The 22,819-nt window shown below is 41.0% G+C and overlaps 1 protein-coding gene across 2 annotated transcripts; it reads left to right on the forward strand.

The window, feature by feature from the left end:
* Nucleotides 1-82: 82 nt before the first annotated feature.
* LOC143140882 (major histocompatibility complex class I-related protein 1-like) lies at nucleotides 83-21,725 on the forward strand. 2 transcript variants are annotated; one of them, XM_076302015.1, is made up of 3 exons: nucleotides 83-262; nucleotides 3,201-3,461; nucleotides 20,892-21,719. In XM_076302015.1, exons 1-3 carry the CDS (start codon nucleotides 190-192, stop codon nucleotides 21,050-21,052), a joined length of 495 nt encoding a protein of 164 aa, XP_076158130.1. In that variant the 5' UTR covers nucleotides 83-189; the 3' UTR covers nucleotides 21,053-21,719. The 2 variants fall into 2 exon arrangements, with proteins under 2 accessions (XP_076158130.1, XP_076158128.1); XM_076302013.1 differs by lacking the exon at nucleotides 83-262 and adding an exon at nucleotides 1,034-1,527 and having other exon boundaries at nucleotides 20,892-21,725.
* Nucleotides 21,726-22,819: the final 1,094 nt, after the last annotated feature.

Consider the following 22,819-nt stretch of genomic DNA (forward strand, 5'->3'; position numbering starts at 1 on the left):
CACGAAACAGATGACGCATGTGCTGCTCTACGATGTCATTGGGTGTAAGTCTCCTTTCCAGACATTCTAAATAGATTCTTGCCATCCCACCCCTTCATTGCTTGTCCTGTGCTCCACTGAGGTGGTTGGTGGCGTTACAGATTTTCAACAAGCGAGACAGCCTGTCACCTGCAGTGACATCTAACGAAGATGAAGCTAGTTGCCCTTCTCCTCGGCGTATGTTACGTCCATCAAGTTAGCCTGGCAATTTGCCATCCCCTTGGTAAGCTTCGCTTCTACAAGGGTCTGGGATCTCGGCTATTGACGAACGTTTGCAAGCTGGATGCGTGGACTCTGTAGAAGTTTGAAACGATTGGATCTGATTTCACCCAATCGCTAAAGTTTGGCCGTGACGTATGTTATGCGCCAGCTCGATCGTGAAGTAAGCTACACTACAACACTCAGAAATTGCCCACAACAATTATCATTCCCCACCAAAGCGAACAAGATGGATGTAAATTACCATGCCAGCTTTGCGATACAAATGTAAGAGTTAGTGGAAGAATAGCAAATAACTATTCAACAGTAAGGTTGAAGATAACATATTGTAACGCCGATGAGAAGTTAGGAGACGGGGAGGCTGATATATCGTTCCAAAACTCCGGTAGTTTATTTCCTATAGATGTACAGGCTAGTGCACGGGCAACAGGAGGTGTCCACTACAAAACAACAAAATGATCGCTGATAAATCACGGTCTCAATCACTCGTCATTCACACTCATCGGCCAACAACGCAACACAACTCAGTCGCAAGTAAACCACTTCTACTCTGACTAAACTTAGACGTCTTAGAACCCCCTATTCTATTCCCTCCCCTTAGCAATCGCTAACCTATCTATACACCTAAATATTCCCTCCCGGACACCTCCCCCCAATCAAAACACATCAGAACTCATTGACACATTCCATGACACAGGAGGGAGAGGGAGACACAAACACTCGCGCACACGCACACGCCGGGAACACAGAAAGCCCAACACTGGGGCAAATAGCCTCAGCGATACAATATCATCACAATTGTCAAAGCTAGATGTGATCATTGAAAACACGCCGCTTCATTCATACCGGGTCTGCCGCACATGCTGTAATTTAATATCGAGGCTACTGCGCGATACAAATCAAACGTTTCCCAAATCCCATAGGGAGTAGGGCCACGACATATTTGCCCGAAATAAAATGTGTTAAACACTCTTTTTGTTCGGAGTTCAGTTCCTGAATATTTGGAAGCGTAGCCAGCACGGACTGAACTGCTTCATTAACTTATGCCATTGCCAAACTCCTCGAGGACTACAATTCAAACACAGCGCAAAATCTCGACGTCGTCTCTCACAACTCCCGCCTCCTGCTCGCTGATTGGCGCGGAGTCGAATCTACCGCTGCGAACGCGGCCAATGGCCGGAATCCCAGACGGAGTGGTGGAGGGAGATGAAAATCGAGCGGAAGTACGTAGGAAGGCAATTAAGCCAGGCTACCATCAAGTATCTGGAGGTTAGTTTTTTTGGTTATGTTTTCATGTGGTAATCGGTTTAGTTGTTGCATTTCTACTTTGTTGACTGATTTAGTTCATGCGCAATGATTTAGAGGGTAGCCTACGTCAGACAAAAGGCAGATAGGCATCTCAGGTTGTGTTTGTTCAAAATTAGGCTAGCCTAGGCCTACTTATTATTGGGCTTTGAAGGTGATAAGTAACCGTGAAAATAATTAAAATACAGCACGTGAAAGCAACGTTAGTTGACTTTACTGTAGTCTGTCCAGTGTTGTTTAAGTTTGATTGCAGTAGCCATCTAATCATAATGCTTGACATTCTAAACTTCGGAACAACGTTATGGCCTTTCTTTCGTTTCCCCTTTTGATTTTTTTTAATGTTGAATGTGCCCATTTCCGAAAAAAGGCCACAGACTGTCTCAGAATTGAGATATTTGAGTCAGAATTCTGAGATACTAAATCGAAATTATGATCTAAATTAGAATTCTTTATTATTGACATTATATTCTATATTATTTCTTTTAACTTTGTATGTTTTTTTTTATACTCAAAACCTCATCTAATGTGTTTCGCTAACCACTACACCAGTAGTCTATATCTTATAGTGTGGAATGCAATACATTTGATATGCCAGTGCACCACAACTGGGGTGATCTGTTACATTTACATCTTTCTGATAACTTGTACTTGAACTATGCTGAAATTGACAACAAGTGTTGTATTGTGGATCTCACATTTAAGTGCAATTTAACTGCAGTTAGTGTGATGTCAGTGATTAAGTGCAATGTGTGTGGCTCGTTGTGGACATTGCCTTCAAGTTCATAAAGATACTATGGGTGGCAACTTCTGCCTCAGTAACTGATGCGTTTTCTGTCCTAAATTACCATTGGCTATTTCCTGTGAGGTGCAGTTATTTGCAGACAGGAGTTGAACAGTAGACCCTAGTCATTATTTGTTTGTTTGATTATGGATGCACTAGATCTACGTGTGTCAACCTTATTTGTTGAGGCGCATTATGAATTTAATTTGTTGAGACGCATTATGAGGAACACAGCGCTTCTATAGTCTGCTGAGTCCAGTTTTCCTCAGAAATGTTTGTCCTAATTAATACTATTTCCTACTAAAATTATATTAGTATATAATTTGTTCTGCCTAGTTTTTCCTCAAAATAACCCACGGTTGGAATTAAAAAGATGCAGAAAATTATTCACACAAAGTGAGCAACAGCTTTTGATATAGACAAACAATGAAGTTTTTCTTTTTTGATTGGATTTCCATCAGTTGGTTTCCGTAGAGCCAAATCATTGTGTATCCCAAAATTTGTGGTGCATGTTATAATAGAAAACAAATTAACTTTATTTAATAAATTAATTAAATTAACTGGCTCTTATTGTGAAACTTGTCTTTACGGTTATCATGTTATTCACATGATTCGCAGAGGTGACAAGAGCATCAACGAGAAGGAAAACCTCTTCCTTCCTTCTCATTCTCATTCTAATTATCTTATTCACTGAAAACTTTAGCCATGCTGTTCATTAGGATAGTATCCCACCACATGTCTATAAATGTCCACACAATTTCAGTTATAATAAAGAGTCAACATCACCAACTCATTTTAAGCATTGTTCACTGTACATGAGCGCTTTTTTTTTTTTTTACAATTGTTTTTTCTGTAGTGATCCATTCCCATCAGTACATATATACAGGCACATCTGGAATTGACAACTTTCCCGAGTTTGTGTCTGTTGGTCTTGTGGATGGACAGCAGATATCTTACTATGACAGTAAGATCAAGGAGATGATTCCAAAGCAACAATGGGTGGAAGGAGCTGTTGATGCTGACTTCTGGAAGAGGAATGGACAAAACCTTCTTGGTCAAGCACAAGTGTTCAGCAACAACATCAATATTGCAAAAGAGCGCTTCAATCACACTGGAGGTGAGTCACATGAATGTAGATAGTAAAAAAATCTGTAATGCATTTTGTTTTTAAAATTGTACAATATTTTTCACAATAATACACACAAGCACACATGCATGCGCACACACACTTGTCTTGAGATGACTGCAGTCTCCTGGGGCCGGTTGCACCAACAGGGCTTACGCCTGGTCTCAAATACGCTGGGCTTAACCCTCTAAGCGACAAAGTCGCAAAATTGCGTCAAACAGCAAAACTGATTAAAACTGATGATAGATCCAAGTACGTTGTCAAATCTCATTTGTCACTCTCTACCACTAGATGGCAGACATACAGAGCTTCGATTCAAGCCCAAGATCACTTCTCAAAGAGCAGAGGAAGTAGTAAAATCAAACGTGACAAAACCGGAGAATAAGATAGATAGATAGATAGATAGAAAGATAGATACTTTCCCCAGGGAAAATTCAAGGTCTCAGTAGCATACAGACATCACACACACATTCACTAACAGCAGAAAAAAGTAATTAAAAGTATATAATATAAAATACACAACTAAGCAATAAGGACAGTAGAATATAAAGAATATACTAAATATACTAAAATACAAATTATACTAAATAACACTTAATCTAAATAATTTCTAAAAACAGTATCCACATAGTGGGTGATTAATCAATCAAGAGGCGCTTGCAATGAGGCAGGGATTAAGCCTGTGATTCTCTGTGCATAGTAAGGTAAGGTGCTCTGTGTGAGTGAGTGTCATGGTGAAGGTGCAAAGGAGTAAGTCCAACAGTGCAAGAATAAAGTCTAGAGACCAGCATAAAATAAATATGGACATATCAGCGAGTAGGCAAGGTAATATATATATATCTAAAAAAAGAAAAAAACTATATCTATATATATATATATATATATATAACTATATTAAGAAAAGGTATAAGTGTGGCCACAATTCGGCTGTGGCATGGAGGAAGGGGTTATGCATATGTGCTAATATAGCATGCAAACAGTGAGGCAGAAAGACAGTGGTAAAAAGTGGCTAGTGGACAGACAGTATCCAAACATGGAGGGGGTGAAGAGGCAGACAGACTATGCGGAGAAGTCTATCTCTCCTCTTCCTTTAAGTGAAGCATTGAACAGTTTAATGGCCCTGGGGACAATTGACTTCCTCAGTCTGTCTGTTGTGCAAGGCAGTGAGCGAAGTCTCCAGCTGATCAGTGCTTTTGTTTGGGATTCTGTCCATTGTTTTTGCACAAATTGAAGCAGAAATACACCAAATGTTGAATAAAACGTTCACTTGTGATGAAGTCTTGGATCTGTTATTCACCTATTCTAATTCTGAAGGAGAATATCTGACTTTTGGAGATGACATCAATCATCTATTATAGTCACCGTGCATCTGAATGTAAGTCCACATTGTCCACTAAGCATACAATGTTTATTTCGACCCTTTGTCCCACATAGCTGGAGTTGGCAGTGGTAAACCTGATGCTAGTGTTTGTAATGGACGTGGTACAGATAGCATGGGTAGAAAAAATAGGACTCTGAAGAACTAAAAAGTAGTGTTGCATGGTGTATCGATACTAAAAAGGTATCACGATGCCTTCACGCAAAAAACGATACGATTTCAGACGTTTTTAGAATCGATACTTTATTAAAATAATAACGTTCTGTGTCTGTGTGAACTGCTGCTCTCACTGCTCCTTGCACGCATCTAGGCAAGTGGGCGTTTCTAAGCAGGCAGCTCTGAGTGAGTGAGTGGGCAGCCAACGTCAACATAGTTCTTTTGCCGACAGTTCTAGGCCTTGTGGATAAAACAAAAGGTGCAGTGAAATCTGCAACTATTTCGGATACATCGCGAATAGTGAAGGCAAGCCATCAGGTACACAAAGTCATTTAAAAGCAGTAGGCTACACTTGGAACTTGGCTAAACACCTCGCAGACATATCCAAAAAATTTTAAAGAGTTCAAAGAACGACAGGTTAACGATTATGCTATAGAAAACATGACTACATGGTTAGTGCCAAGTTCTTCTCTTATGTTTTAGTCTAGCCTAAGTGAAACGAGTATGGTTATCTGGGATAAAGCGAACCTTCCTTCATCCATGAATTTTGATGAGACATAACGAGCTGTAATCATTTTGACGAGACATAACAAGCTGTAATCATAGGGTGCTAACGTGATGAAAGCGCAATGTTCACGCCAGAATAACATTACCATAACTTGTAAACAATCTATTTCATGTTCGGTCTAGGGGTGGGCGATATGGACAAAAAATAATATTTCGATATTTTTTGTGATTTTGACGATAACGATAATTAGTCGATATCCTTTAAAAAAAACTTTTTGTTAAAGTCTGAGTTACTTTACAGCTCATTATTTATGAATAGCATCATTAGAATAATAACCAATAACCTAACCTGTGACTTTTTAACCAAATCAACCAATGCATTGTCACTCTATGACACATTTCCAATTCTGCCCCCACTTGTGTGTGTGGCAATGACATGGTCTAGCCAGCTACATTAGAGAAGATGAATAGGCCTAACAGTTTCCCAAGAGAAAGTCTGAAGCTGAAGTTCCTTTCAAACCTTTACATAGGATTCACTGTAAAACTAAGAGCAGACCAACAGAGTAGCCTACATCTCAGTTATTTCCTTCTATGTTTTGTTTTAGAGCAATCACGTAGGCTAGCATTCCAAGTTACAGAATAGAAACTAATGCGTTAGCTTATGGCTAATGTATATGAGAAATCCCATAGAGATGCTAACGGTTAGCATAATCGGTAAATGTAGAGCGAACTTCAATCCATTTACAAAAGAGTTACATGAGAATAGTTATTTGTTTACAACTGACTATTAAAATACTCAAAGGCTAATGTTTTCTCTCCATATAATACCGTGTAGGAAAAAACGTGACTGTCTCATCAATGCTACTTGAACAGAAGTAGCCAAAATCCCAAGTAGGCTACTCTCGCTGCACAAAATAAACATTAGGCTGCGTGGGACAACGTTGTGACCCACTAGTGATCACGTGACACTTGCTCTGCTGCACTTCTCCCGCATAGCCTACCTCCTGGGAATGTATGAGTCTTCAGTGCGTGATTTCCAGTGTTTTTTCCCCATAAGTAATTTAAATACTCGATAATGTAAATTTGCACATCGTTAAAACAACAATCACGATATTATCGCAGGCGATATATATCGCCCACCCCTAGTTCGGTCAGTAGCCTACTACTGGTAATATTTGTCATGGCATGTAGACTGCAATTTGTTCAATAATTATTGCCCAGATGTAGGATAGGCTACCCGAAATGCGCTAATTAAAGCCCACAGCATAATACGACCAAAGTGTGTTGAGTCCTAATAATAGCGGCTTATTGTTACAGTAGCCTACGTGGTAGCAAATCATGTTATCAAAGAAATAGACGTAATGTAGGAATGCACACAGATATATTGCAACAGGTAATGGTGTAGGCTTATCTGACGAAGACCTGGGGGTCGTTTCTAGAAAAGTTAGCAACGACGTTGCTCAACCACCATGGTACGACGCAACTTGCGACCAAACAACGACACTATTACACCTGTTTCCAGAAAGCATCGTACCTGTGTCGCAATTCGCTACCTCCGACATTCGAACACCATAGTTCCAACAACGTTGTTGATGATGCAGCGATACATATCATTGGTGGAAACAGTGGCAACGTGTAATACCCCACCCCCTAGAAATTCTCTGCCACGGCCTATGTTGACATTTTTCTAATTTAAACTGAGTGATTAATGCTGACATTGTCATCGTCATCTGCAAAAACCTAAACCTATTGCAAGTATATAAAACATTTTACTGAAGCCGACCAATATGTGTCATTATTTGTATTAAATATCTATGTTGGAAAAAATATATAGCCTGGACAAATGTCTGGGTATCGCAAATGTTATCAATTGTCTCGTGGCTTAACGGTAGCGCATCAATGCATTACGCGCTCGGCCGGAGTTCGCATCCTATCTCTTCTTTTCATCTCTGAGTAAGAGTAGGCCTACGAGACACAACAATAGGTTTTGACCATACATATTTATGTATATAGTTACTCTACATCGAGAGAACATAGGTAGGCTACAAGATATCAGTCAAACAGTTCACCTGCAGGTAGCGAGAAGCAAGAGGACAATCTCACATCATAAGAAAATCAAACCTACAATGTTGGGATAATAAGTCTTCTGCTCTAGCCACTACACCATTTATCACTACTGTTCTAAGAGTCTGTGAAGATTATAATACTAAAAGCAAGGCAATACTTGAATTAACATAAATAGCAAGAATGAGCCAAGTAGGGGAGTCAGTGTCTTAATCAAAATTAAGCTACAGGATAGATCAATAATTGAGTCACGAGATAAACATCCACTTCGCAATTTTTGGTTAGGCGGTTGTGATTTTTGGTTAGGCGCTCCGGACACTAACAGGAACTACCAAGGAACGACACAAGTGTGATTGCCTAGGGGCAGTAGTTCAAACGACCAAACTTTGCATCCTTGTTTGCGATTGAGAGTTCGAACTTATGGCGCGGGAATCGTGCCAAAAACCTTCCGACCGTCCATCTGATCAACCAACCCATCGACCAACCGAACGTCATACCACCCGCTTTACTTACATGTATCAGAATAATTGCCTTTTTATAAGCAGCCTACATATACCTACATTAACTTACACGTATCCAACATGTGCCCAGAATTGTTGCAACATGTACTTATTCTGTTGGAACATGATGGATACATGTAGGCTCGTGTTGGAACATGAATACATGTAGGAACACTGTACAATGTTGAAACTTCATTAAACAAACATTCATTAGCCTATTTGTGTCGTTATTAGTGATAATTGCTATTGTTGCTTAAATGTATTATGCGTAACAATGTAGCCTAGTCGCTTTGCAAAACTATCTGCAAAACAGGACCATAACTATGAAAAATGCCATAGGCTGTTCTATATATAGTCTATGGGCTGGCCTAATAGGCTTATCACATTTTCTCTTCACAAACTCGCGTCACAGACCTACCTCACACACCACTTGGAGGTGCAAACAATCGGAGTTTTGGTTGATTTGACCATCAAAGTTAACTTCAAAACAGATACTTTACTTTGGATAGACAATAGCAATTACCTCATAGGAGTGATTAACGTCAAAAAATGTAGAATGTTTGATACCTCCACCTGTTTAGTGTTCTAAAGACGTCAAATAGTCAGCTATAGTTACCAAATTCATAGCCAAAGAGCCAGAAGGGAAGACGCATGGATGGCCATAAAAGCTGTGCTTTCATTATACAACTAAACACAACAAAATACATTTATAACCCTTGAGCTAGCTCCTTACTATGTAATCTCAATAGCAACGCAGCGTTTGTTTGCACCTCCAAAAACATGGCGTACCTGGTTACCTCGTAAAAAACGCCCACAAATACCCGTATGTTTGTGTGAAAGAATGAGCCCACTTCAGATCTTCAAATTTGTAAATATGTATCCCAGCCTCTAGGCTAAGTTTAACGTTTTCTGGACAAATGTATCCTTCGGACTGCAGTTTGAATTAAAAGGTTTTGAGCTGAAATTGCATGAAGGCTGATTGACTGTTTGTAGTGGACCACCTAGACCTTTGAGCAAAACATCAGCGGGCAGAGAAGCCCAGTGTCTGGCAATGCATAATGCTCAGGGGACCTGCTTATCCAGCTGTGGGTCGCCAGTCTAACCAACAGGATTACCATAAATTCGCATTGTATTTATATTTGGCTATTAGCTATGATTAAAGTTCCTATGGTCCACAACTACTCACAATACTCAACACTAGTTACCCACAATTTGCAGCCCTATTGGTCATGTCTATAATGTGAAACTAAAATCTAAGATAGTAGAAAATAATGTTTAAAAGTTCACAAATGTTTGAATAGAATGTTACACTTTAAAGAAGTTGAATTTTTATTTTGCAGGGCAGAGACCAATACAAACCTGGCCAATAAATCACCCATACATTACAATTACAAAAAGAAAAAAGAAAAAAAAAAGACATTGGGAGTCAGCCCTCCATCCTTCCCATTCCACATAGAATGCCTGGTACACAATGGGTCAGTGGTGAATCAGAGTACACAAACTACTTCACATTTACATTAATTATTAACACCTGGTTCTTTAATTACAAAAAAGAAAAAAGACCTTGGGAGTCAGCCCTCCACCCTCCCCATTCCACACAGAATGCCTGGTACACCACAGTGGGCCAGCGGTAAACCAGAGAACACAAACTTCTTCACTCCACATTTGCCACAGCCAGACTGACAAAATGACTCAAAACTTGAAGGTTTTTTCTTCATCCAGGCCAAAACGGAAGTCTTCCTCAAGGGACCTGTGAAAAAGGTAGACCTAAACTATACATAACCTCAAACACACTTTCAGAAAAGAAAAATTGTGGGAGTCAATCCCCCCCTCCTCCCTCCCTTACGCAAAGCCAAATACCCCTGACCAAGCCACAGCCAGCTGGATTGGCCTTGAAAAATCAGGATAATTACAATGCAGAGGTAGCCTTAGTGTGACTGAACACGTGTTTGCAAGAGGTAAACTGTTGGAGTCTGTAACAAGGAAAAAGTCCAGCATTGGTGGCTCCTTTCAGAAAAAAAAAAAAAAAAAAAAAATCGTGGGAGTCAACCCCCCTCCCCCCAATACCCACACCAACAACACCCCTCCTCCCTCCCTTACGCACAGCCAAATACCCCTGAGCAAGCCACAGCCAGCTGCATTGCCCTTGAAAAATCAGCATAATTAGAATGCAGAGGTAGCCTTAGTGTGACCGAACACGTGTTTGCAAGAGGTAAACTGTTGGAGTCTGTAACAAGGAAAAAGTCCAGCATTGGTGGCTCCGGGAAGCCAGAAAGTGGCACTCGGGAGGCTCCACTGCAGAAGACGAGTACATCCTCTACTTGAACATGGTCCATGTTACCTTCTAAAACACAGAAACAAAACACAAATCAGAGCCTCAAACATTTTCGTCTTATGGCCTCCTTACACCAAACAACTTTGACAAGATTTGGGAAAGATTCTTGAAAGATTGTAGTCTTTTGAGTAAAGCTTGAATGGGGGGCATAAGTTAAAAGACTACAATCTTTCAAGAATCTTTCCCAAATCTTGTCAAAGTTGTTTGGTGTAACGAGGCCATTATAGGTAAAAATGATACAGGGAAGTTCCTTACCTTCCACTTCCAACAACCAATCCCTCCAGTGGGCAATAGTGCGGTTCTCTAATCTTCTTCTGTTGCTGCCCACTGGAGACAGCGTTGGGGTGAAGAGGTTGGCAAGGTCGGTGGCTGTCAGTGGGAGTGGAGGTTGTGTAAAGGCTCTTTGGAAGGCTCTTGGGTTGCACATCACCTCATCAAGGAGCCCCAATGTCAAAAGGCCCTCCTTAAACCTATAACAAAGGGAAAACAGTACTTCCGTGAAACACTCCCCAGAAGCATTACAGTAGTCAGCTATTATTTTCACATTATACAAACAGACTTTATGAGGAGACACAGCACTCGTAATGCCAATATGGCAGTTTACCACTCACTTCCTGTAATGCAAGTTAGGGCTGCACAATTATCCCCATTGCAATTGTAATCACAATATGAGCCATCCCATTACCTAATCGCAAAAGCTACAAACAATCATGTAAGGGATAATGGACGACACGGTGGTCTGTTCACCAAAATGAATGCACGGTCGAGGTTGTAAAACGGCCCCAAAGCAAACAGAGGGCTGTTTAAACCTCGTAAGTGCATTAATTTCGGTGAACAGACCACCGTGGAGTCCATTATCCCGCTTATTCCAGTGTTGCCACTTGCATTGTGTTCAGTTCCTGTTTTAATCGCTAAAACTGTCTTGTTTGTAGAACTGCAGGCGTATCCCAGGATTCTGATGAGCTTTGAAACATCGCTATTTTACTTAGCCTGCTGTCATCCATCTAGCTAAAAGCCACCTCCAGAACATAGCAACATTGTAGCATATGACGAACATCTGCATTTTACAGCTCGGATGCAACATGGTCATTTAAACTTCAGCGAATTAATATACAAGTGTGATACGGCCAAACAAATGGATCTACTTCAAAGGTGTGCAAATAACATATGGTTAATGGTCCTTCTAAATTACGTAGGACAATGGGAAATTCAACCAAGCAGTAAGCAGAGTTAATTTTGTCACATTTCTGACTTTAAAATTAATTTCATCCTCTTAGACTGTGCCACTTCTGGTTGGTGGGTGTGTGTAGTGCATGAGGGGCCCAGACATTCTGACTTGGTGAGCTTCACAGTCGGTCGGGGTGCTGTGCATCTTGTGCATGCTCACCAATCAAGGGTGGCAGAAATTAAAGAGACTTTTGGAATATTGAACTGAATCAATTGATTGACATTAAAAATAATAATATCGCCAATCACAATATCCGTCAGAAAAATCAGAATTAGCTATTTTCCCCAAATCATGAAGCCGTAATAACCAACCACATTGTTGGACTGAATGATTGACATAATGTTCCGAAATAACTACCCGAAACTGTTACCAAGAGAGTGGTGACTTGCCTATAAGACTTTGATTATACTCACTGTGTAAGAGCCTGGGCAAGTCGGTCTTCTAAATAAAACTGAAGGGCAATTTGGACAACGACATCTCGGTCCTCAAGGTTATTAATGAACTTCAGCGCGCCCATCACACCCAGGGTCTCTGCTGCAGCCATCACCTCCAACCTTGCAGCCTCCACGGTTCCAGCCGTACTTATCTAGAATACAAATACAGACACACAGACAGTGCATTAAAGACAGTAGCCTAATTGTTTTCCTTGAAGTAACAATAACCACACCGACCGACTTTCCCACACCAACATAATATCATGCTCCAAAAAGAGTGATTCAAGCATAAAAGGACACCTACCTTCTCCAATATTGATCTAATGTCATAATCCACTACATCTTCTACTCTGTATTTTGGGGATGGTAGTCCAGTAATTTGACTATAAAGTCTATCAGAAAAAAAATGAACAGGCAAGCCCCCCTGGATGAAAGCCACAGCCAGCATCCTGCCAATAGTTCTGTATAGGCCATCTTGTAGTGCTAGGAGAATAGATATTAGGGGTGTATAAGTACACACATTCATACTGAAGTTTAATAAACTTTCAATACAGATGCATACCACATGTACCAAATGCAGTCTTTAACAGTAATAAACAGTAGACATGATTGTGGACCAGGTGTCAAATTCAAGTTCTCAAACATTTTAAGTAGCAGACCATATTGTCAGTTAAGTCAATTAACATCAAGAAACATTTGACCCCTTTTAAAAATACTATTCGCATTGTGCATCAAAAATATCAGGCTTATATCAACTGTGACTTCATAACTGAGGTATTAACCAAACTGTGCTTTTTGTGTACCGTTTTACCCCTACAAGATATGGTAGGTAGCATAGGGTGGAAATTAAAAATTTGAAAGTGTGTACATCTACTAGACACCGGCAGATTTTTGGTCAAATTTACCAGCCAATCAATATTAAATTACTGAAATCCACCAGCCATTCATATTTTACCAGCATTTGGGTGGTGCTCATTTTCATCCCTGGTAAGTAGGCATAACAAAAACATTAAACCACTATAACCACTATAGATATATAAATTATACTTACCACCGCCATCAAGCGCAAGTGATCTCGACTCCTCTGGTCCCTCAAAGATTCGGCTGTGTTGTATGTCTCTTGTCAAAAGTCTGAGGAACTCCCGCCTTGGCCCACCTTGGTCTACAGCCCCCTCCACTGACCCATCATTGTCAACAAAGACAACATAAATGGGGGCTTCCGGGTTGAACCTTTGTCGTTTAAAGGCCCTTTCTGCACAATTAAATACATCATCCCTAACAACATTAATTGTGTTACTCCGTGGTGGTGGAAGTTCAGGCAACCTGTTCTGTAACGCTTTAACCAGGCTTTCAAGACGATCTGGTGAATCTTCCAAGTCTGCTTCATTAACGCCAACAAATGAGGTCTCATCTAAAATTATTTCTTCAAATGTCTCATTTGGTGGAGACCATGTTATATCTGATGAGGCTGAATGAGGTGACGAGGCTGGAGTTGCTGCCTGACAAGGTGGGCAGGCTGGGCTGTTAGGAGGCGGCGTGTATCGCCAGCAAGGGGAGCAGGCTGGGCTGATGTTAGGTGTTGCCGTGGTTTGCTGGCAAGGAGGGCAGGCTGGGCTGATGTTAGGCGTTGCCGTGGTTTGCTGGCAAGGAGGGCAGGCTGGGCTGATGTTAGGCGTTGCCGTGGTTTGCTGGCAAGGAGGGCAGGCTGGGCTGATGTTAGGCGTTGCTGTGGTTTGCTGGCAAGGAGGGCAGACTGGGCTGATGTTAGGCGTTGCCGTGGTTTGCTGGCAAGGAGGGCAGGCTGGGCTGATGTTATGCGTTGCCGTGGTATGCTGGCAAGGGGAGCAGGCTGGGCTGATGTTAGGCGTTGCCGTGGTTTGCTGGCAAGGGGAGCAGGCTGGGCTGATGTTAGGTGTTGCCGTGGTTTACTGGCAAGGAGGACAGGCTGGGCTGATGTTAGGTGTTGCCGTGGTTTGCTGGCAAGGGGAGCAGGCTGGGCTGATGTTAGGCGTTGCCGTGGTTTGCTGGCAAGGAGGGCAGGCTGGGCTGTGAGGCGGCGTGGATCGCCAGCAAGGGGAGCAGGCTGGGCTGATGTTAGGCGTTGCCGTGGTTTGATGGCAAGGAGGGCAGGTTGGGCTGATGTTAGACGTTGGTGTGGTTTGCTGGCAAGGAGGGCAGGCTGGGCTGATGTTAGTCGTTGCCGTGGTTTGCTGGCAAGGAGGGCAGGCTGGATTCATAGAAGGTGGAGAGACAGGAGGCAAAGGCCAGGCATGTGATACCTCGATTACGACACTGGGAGTCCCTTGGTGGCAAGGGGAGGGGTGGGCCGATCTAATGACAGCAGGAGTGGGAGACCCACCATCAGAGTAATTTTCCTTCAAGCACAAAAGCAAACAGTAAGTCTGTTAGTTATATAAATATTTAAAGCTAAGGGCTCAGTCTTGTTGAAGGGGATGGATGCTATTGCTATTGAGTATATCTGCAATATAAAATAAAATGTATTTTACTGGTAGCGTAGTCGTGTAAGCACCTCATTCCAATTGCCATAACCGGATTAATCTTATATTCCTAAAAAACCCAAATATTGACTAAACCCTAAAAAGACCAGACATATGCCCATTTAACCAGAACATTGGGGCATGTAAACAAGTTAAATTAGTTAAGTGTCTGGTGCAGAAAGATTTCATAGAAAGATGTAGAATGATACACCAGCAATTTAAAGTTGATGCACACTACCTCTGAAGTCTCAGCAAAAATGTCCAAGTCCAACTGAAATGACAGGAAACAAATAAACATGTGTTAAGCCTGACCTGTATATATGCAAACACTTATTATTTATACAAGATGTAAAGTTTCACAAATGTACTGTACTACTTAGTGGACAAATACCTGGGGCCTGATATAAAGAGCGGATCGGCCAAGCTCCCCACTGGCTCGGATGGCAGATGGTGTTTTAATTGGGCAGGACAGGGGATGCAACAGTCTGTTTTTCCCCAGTCTACAGAGTTCAAATGGTGAACTCCCAAGGAAAGGGAACTCTTTACGTAGTACTTCCTCAAACTGTTGGGTGTTCAGGGATAGAGACACCATAACAGTTCGCATCTTCTCAGCTAAAAAAAAAAAAAAAAAAAAAAAAAGAAACAAAAGCAAAGTAAATCCCACCTACAGACAGTTGGAAATACAAAGTTCTGCCCAACAATACCTCCAAAATCTAGCCTAGAAATCTAGACGCATCATAGCGGCAGCGAATGTAATTTGCTGCCAGGGTAGTCTAGCTGAGTTGCGACGGTTCAGCGCGAATTCCCTGCTACTTGAAAACAAAACAAAAATGGATGCTGCTGCTGGCGAACAGCGTGACACGAGTTAAGCTTTGTTTAAGTTGGCAAAAGTTTGAACTAGCTCCGCTGGTGGGAAAACGCATGAGACTCCTGAGTTGTAGTACTATCCTATTGCGTGCAGAGGGAATTTGAAAAACAACCGTTTATTCCACCCCTCGGACTAAGCACTGCGAATGGTGAATCCCCAGACCCTACATCTTGATATGGGTCTGGCTCGTCAGTCATTTGGCTGATACTTTTATCTAAAGCAAATAATAGATTACACAGATATGGCATTTAATAATGTACACAATTCAAGACTATTTAAACAGATATTGACCGCAATTGACCTGACAAGATACTGCACATAAGTATCAATGTGAAAAACAGCATTACCATCATTCGGATTGAATTTTTCCATAAAAGGGTCTTGTATCAACACAACTCTCAAAGGCCAGGAGGAACTTCCTCTAGGGCTTGACTGGATTATGGACTCCTCATGCAAACTGGACATATGGATTATGGACTCCTCATGCAAACTGGCCCTATAATAAGAAACCAATCTTAAAAGTTATATCTGTTTGAGATGACACAAGCCCAACCACCTCATTTTAATGACACAATTGATAAATTAAATTGCTAATTTAAATATAACGATGAATCTTTGAAAGATTTGAAAACAAATATTTTACTGCGTACACCATATATCACAACTGGTATAAGTAACAACGTTGAATGGACGCTGCTGAAATTGGGATTATGGCAGTCAAATTATTTATTTGTTGGTCGATAAGAATGGATAGAAAAGTTTAGAAAAGCTGGGTACCGTCCACACTGCTGAATATGCTTCTGTAATTCAAACAGGGGTACGGATGCAGAACAGGACTGGCAAACTTCTTTGATCACATTCTTGAATTGACAGAGGTACAAATGCAGTGATGGTGATTAGTAAGTTTGCCCCACACCAGTGGCATATACAATTTACAATGTTTAATTATAAGTATCATACACATATATGAAAATATCTTTCAAGCTTACCATATCAGCCATGACTGGTAGGCTGCCACAGTTGAGAGGGAGGGCCTTTTGCAATGGTATAATGTAGGCTATTGCTTTGCGAAGCGAACTTAGGGTCTTGAGAAAAGGGATTGTGTAACCATAGACTGGCATGGGGATGTCTTCCAATGCTTGGCTTCTACCACCTCTCATCAATTTAAACCCACCAGCATTTATTAGTAGAGGGTAGGCTTCAAAGAGCTGATCCTGAAACTCTTCAAATGTCCCAGTCACAGACTTGAGTTCTAGTCTACGATGACCAAGGCCTGCTAAAGTTAACATTTCTTTTTTTGCCTGTGATGGTGCCAAAGTGCACAGAGGCTCATGCACACAACAAAACACCTGCATATGTCTATGCATCCTTCCACTTTGTCCTGCAGCATTATAGGGCTGAAAAAGAGTCCTCAAAGTGGACTGAATGCTGCTGGGTGCTTTGGGGAGAAAGGAGTGCCTATTTCCCTGCTGTGACAAGGCAGTTATACTTCCTCCCTGAAAGGACAATGTGCTGGAGTGTGTGGGGATGTAGGTCTGCTGTGGGCTAGGGCACGGTGTGGGGGTGCATTTGTGTGTGTTCGTGTGTGGGGGGATATAGGTTTCTACAGGCATTTGTTCTTGAGAGGATGAGTTATGCGTGTTAGAGGCAATGTGAGGGATTAAAGGGTTTGGGCGCAAAGACTGAACTGATGGGTGGTAGGGAATACATGTGGCACTACGTGCTGTATCACTATTTGGCTCTCTAAGGAGGTGAGAGGCCGTTTGCAAGTAGGCTGCGGCCCGAAGGCGATCATTTTCAGATCTGAAAGGTAAAAAAATAAAAGTTTAAGACATTCTGGCCAGGTTCTGAATAGTATACAACAAGGGGTCTGCAAACACCCCCCCCCCCTTTCTTAACCTATGAATGGCGGGGTAGAAAACAGACTAATCAAACAAGTTCATGCACTTGCTGGCTTACTCTCAGTCGTAATGGCTAGAAACATTTTAGATAATAACTCATAACTCCATAACTTTTCATAGCAGACTAGTTGCCCAATCAACTTTGGTATTTTGTGTGTTGCTGCATGTTTACACCTGGTAGACCCTGTTGAATATGTGCCATATAAGTCGCTCTATGACATAGTAGACGGTCACTGTCTATCATCCATCAATGCGTGCTTTAGAATGTTTGCATAGAATGTAGTTTTGAAAGTCAGGGAATTTTATCAATTTTTAGGCAGGGAATATCACGGAATTTGGTTATAGCATAGTTTAAAATTGACTTGCCATTAAGACAAATATTTCCATGCAGAAATGGTGTATAGCTGGTTATTAGCTTTGCTGGTTGCTTATAGCCTAACTTTATTTAATGCCCATTTATTCATCTCCCACTCTAAAAAAGATAAAATTCTTGAAGGCTACACGAATGCTCTGAAATCATTAGTCAGTATGGTCATGGAAATTCAGTTATTTTTGTCAGGGCAAAGTCATAGAATTTTACATTCGATTTAGAGTGGGAACCCTGTCTCATGTAACCTACCTTACATTTAGTCATAGTGCCTACAACATCTCATTTACACTGTACAACCGATTACAGCTGCCAAACCCTTCTGTAATCTACAACTTTATTTCATATCGTGATTGTCTTGAGAAATCTTGTTAATGTTATCCTTGCTCAGTAATGCCTTCTTCACATTATCACAGTAGATATGGCTGCGAAACGACCGGAAGTCATTCATTTCCTATGGAGATTCGCAGACCACATGTGAACAGGTCCGAAATGATGCGAACGAGTGCGGTGCGAAAACTCGTACTCATAAGACATTCAATAAACGGTTCCTATCTGATAATCCGAGCGGAAGTTGGAAAAAACGTTAATATTTTATGTTTGCTTCCCAAACTCGAAATGCTTCCAACACTTTCAACGTTCTGTTGCCACTTGCGTTGTGTTCAAATAACAATGTTAATGGTAGTTCTAAATTACGTAGAACAATGGGAAATTCAACGAAGCAGTGGAATAACCATAGTTAACTTTACCGCCTCCTTCACACTTGCACTTGAAGTCAGCTCCGACATTCGCAATGCTCACCCAGTGGAAGTCGTACCCAGTGGAATAAGCGGGATAATGGACTACACGGTGGTCTGTTAACAGAAATGAATGCACTTACGAGGTTTAAACGGCCCTCCGCGCATTACAACCTCGACAGTGCATTCATTTCTGTTAACAGATCACCGTGTCGTCCATTATCCCTTACTTAGCTTATGCTCACCTTGTGACGCATATAACTAGGAGCCAGCGCGGGAGACAGTTTATAGTTAAATGTTTTACGCTGGTAGTAGAGGCGTACCAACAGTCATATTTTAAATATATTTGTCTTCCACTAGAAGTTAGCAGCACTGCAGTTCCCTCTGGTATTATTTTACTTTAGCAGTGGCGCCATACAAGCATATCTGGCTGTGTCCTCCTTGCGAATTGGCAACTAGATAAATATTCGTAAAGTAACGTTAATTTGGCACATCATCAAAACTACAGTTAAGATATTAACGCGTTACACTGCACACTCCTTGCCTGGTTGCCCTTTTATTTTCGTTTTATGGTGCTAAAACTTACCCGTTAACGTTACTTAGCAAAGACTAACTAGCCAAGGCAAGCTGGCGTGCTTTATGGTGATGTTAACACTTACTGGTTAGCTTAACGTTAACGCTAGCTACTTGAGCAAAAACCAACTAGCCAAGGCGACAATGTGAACCGCAATGTGGTCAGAAAATAGTAACGTTAACGTTAAACCATCCATAGCAGATGTTTTGAAGAACACTCTACAGCCCTAACGTTTATGAAAGTACTTACAGTTGTCCAATGTTCTGCATAATCCACGTGTTAGCCTGGGGGGGGGGGGGGGGGGGTTATATCTATCAAACTGGCACCAATTGTCATTAACACCAACAATCTACAAATTTATATCATTCGACATACCAAAGATTAATATGCAAACATGTCACCTGTAAGCATTATAAGGTAGAATGTACAATGTACTTAACCTAGTCGTACATATTAAATTCATTTCTAACCATGACTCATCGGTTGACTAGTAAGCATGCTTGCTACTAAGCATATTTATGCATTATATAATGCCTTTAGTCCTACATGACTCACGTTACTCGTTTTTTCTGACCTTCACCATGACCATCCAAATCCAAAAAGAATCCGGCACTGCTAGGCACCTTGGTTAAATCGCACTGCCAATGAAATCCTTCCGCCAGCGAATATTAACCGATCAACAAAACTACAGACATGCCACTTTGGTAGATTTGAAGATGTATTCGAAAAAATAATGGTTTAGAGGAGATTAAACAAATCAAGAATATGGCTGTTTTCATGTAATTAAATGTCAAAACAATTACTGAGTCTGTCGTCCCTCAGCCACATGGACTACTTTATGGGGGGTGGGGGGCGGGGAAATACATTTTCACATAACGTAACGATAACTCGTTAATCTACCAATTATCAAAGATGGCTCATACTTGGATTCGTTGCTAAATATTACTCCCTTTGTTAAGATCATAAAATACCACTTGCTATAAGGAAGAATGCAAATATCAAAGTCCAAAATGCTGGGGAAAGTGTCTCTTTCAGGAAATCCTTCGAAGTCCTTCCGCCAAAATGCTATGATAACTGAATAGGCTCAAAACTACTGACATGCCACTTTGATAGATTTGAAAATGTGCTTGATTTTTTTTTGTGTGGAAAATAAACAAATAAATAAATAAATATGTAAATAAAATGGTTAAGCATTGACTTCTGTGAGTGACCAGATGTAGCTTGTATTACAGGCCCAAAACATTGGAGGCAAAGTTCACAGCTTCCTTGTATATTTCTATGCCAAAGGAATTGCTATGCATGAAAGGGTCAATGCTATCACTTAGTCTGGACACAACAATGTCCCTCAGGGCAACTGGAGGCTCTGGGACAGTCACTGTTGATTCCACAATGTTTTCAGTGGCTACTGGTCCATCCCAATCAACACCCCAAGATCCATCCACCTGCAGGAAGGGAAAAGTCATTTTCAAGTAGTTACATTTTAATACAATTTACACAATGGGCTTTTTTTCACAGCAACTATTTTGACAAGGATAGCCACGAAGGGTATAGATAGCCTACTGCAAAGTGAGGTTACTGTCTTACCCAGGTAACTTGGGGAGTATAACTGCTGATTTCTAAAATAAAGCTTCAACCATTCCACTACATGTTTTACAACAGTATGTGTATGTCACAAATGTAAAATGTAGGCAAAAAATCCTTGATATGTTTTGAGCTCAGCGGTTACTCCCAGTGTTACCCAGGTAAGCCAGGAAACTTATTTTGTGGTATAGCCCTCTTGTGTATCTAAATGTCACTAATCAAGGTTATACTACACTAAAATTCAACTAAACATTTATTAATAACATTTATTAATAGTACTCCTATTTCACTAGCTTCCTATGACAAAATGTCTGCTGAAGGCCCACCTGGTCACACAATGTTGGAAATTGTGACAGCTGTCCAGCAATCCACAACTTATCTGGAGAACGGCCTCCTTCAGATGAAAGTCCATGTCGATCCCATGCATGCCGGAAAATCTCAAGATGGGCATTGATCCTTGGGATCATCACAAATTGAAGACAAAGAAGGTGGAGATCATTGTCTGGGTCCAGGTGTCCAGAGTCCTCCAGATGGCGGAAAGCAGTGTAATAGTTGCTCAAGACAGAGAACCATAGGTCACGCCACAGCCGCTCAATTCGTTGATTATGAACACTTCTGCCTGTGATCATACTTCTTCTGTCTTGTAAATGAAAATAAATTACATAGTAATGTCACCTTCCACCCATCCATTTAGCACAGGATTGTTACCAGGTTTTACATCATGTCTAATAATGAGTAGGCCACTCAAGCTTACCTGGTCCCCTCAATGGGTGTTGTAACATATAACGAGCAACATCTACATTTTCTCCACCTTTGTCACTTCGTACACGCAGTGGCAATCCAAAAGTGTTGACTGCAGTCATAAAACACTGGAAGACAGTTGTGGCTTTGTTGTCTGTATTGGCTTGCATATACATGATCTTCCTACTGTATCCATCGATGCCTCCGTGAATAATAATTCTCCATCTGTGACATACAAAATTCATTCCGTAGCAAAATTTTAGATAACTAACTAATATTTTAGTAACTTACATCAGAAGGCTTATGGTCAGTCTATACTGTCCAAATCTCTTGACCACTTACGGCACGATAGCATGAAGGCCTAATGGAATTGTAGTTGAGCTATATATTATAATGAATAACCACAATAATATCATTCATTCATATCATTTCTTAATAATATGGTTTAAACAGAAATCATCACGTTGTATTTGAGTTTTTTACTGGAAAAAATGTTTTCCCCATGTGCATAAACACAGTTAAACTGAATTGAGAGGTATGCTCAGGAATGCTACCAGGATAATCACATTTGCAGCAGGTCAAAAACAGTAGAAGTGTGCTCATCTAAGTACTTGTCATAAAGGGGTGAGACTATAAAAGTGACATTTGCGTTGAGTTAAAAAAAAAACTTGTTCTTACTGTTGTCTAGAGCTATTGAAATAGTTCGGTTCTGGTTTGATATGTTTATTGAACACAGGTGGAAGTGTATGAATGCTGCTAAAAAAAAGTTCAGGGGGATTGAATAATTTCAAAAGAAACCGTATTCATAGATGGTTAAAAAAGACAACTTTATAAAGCTATATACCTTACAAGTTTGTGATTGCCATCGATGTGCCAGAGCGATAAAGGAGAGGGCACAGAATACGGCCTTCTTGGGATCAGCAACACCTGAAGGCCACGAATAGCACTGCCAATTGGATCCAAAGCTCTAAGGGTCTCCCTAACCCTTAACTGTGAAACCCTAAGGCAAGAACAGAAAACCTAAACGTGTATTCAAAAGGAAATGGATAAAGTTGTCCAAAACATTTAATTCACACTTGTAGGCTGTGTTCTGGCCTACCTGATTCCTGAGCTGCGTAAAAATCCATACACAATTCTGTAGCCAGAATTTGGAGTAGTGGCCAGATAGCCGGATATTATGCTCCTTAAATTAGTATCTGTGATGTCCGTGTAGGTTTGCCCTGTGGACAGCCCAAAGTCACTCATACGACGTCTAATTGTTCGCACGCTGACATCAAGTAATCGAGAAATCTCAGGAACCGTAAAATCAAAATCTAGGAAATACTCCAGTTGCTCTTTTGATATGTCAAACGCTGGTCGTCCATTCTGTCCCGTCAAAATAACTGGTGGTCGATATCCATTGATACTAACAGTTTGGCTACATTGCAAAATCTGCAAGGCGCCCACAAGGTTCTCCAACACAGCCTGCCCATTGGGTATA

This window comes from Alosa pseudoharengus, unplaced genomic scaffold, assembly GCF_046254945.1.
Source record: "Alosa pseudoharengus isolate Yale_2024_CS ecotype anadromous, Long Island Sound unplaced genomic scaffold, YU_APseudo_1.1 YU_APseudo_1.1_scf_23, whole genome shotgun sequence".
Classification (NCBI taxonomy): domain Eukaryota; kingdom Metazoa; phylum Chordata; class Actinopteri; order Clupeiformes; family Clupeidae; genus Alosa; species Alosa pseudoharengus.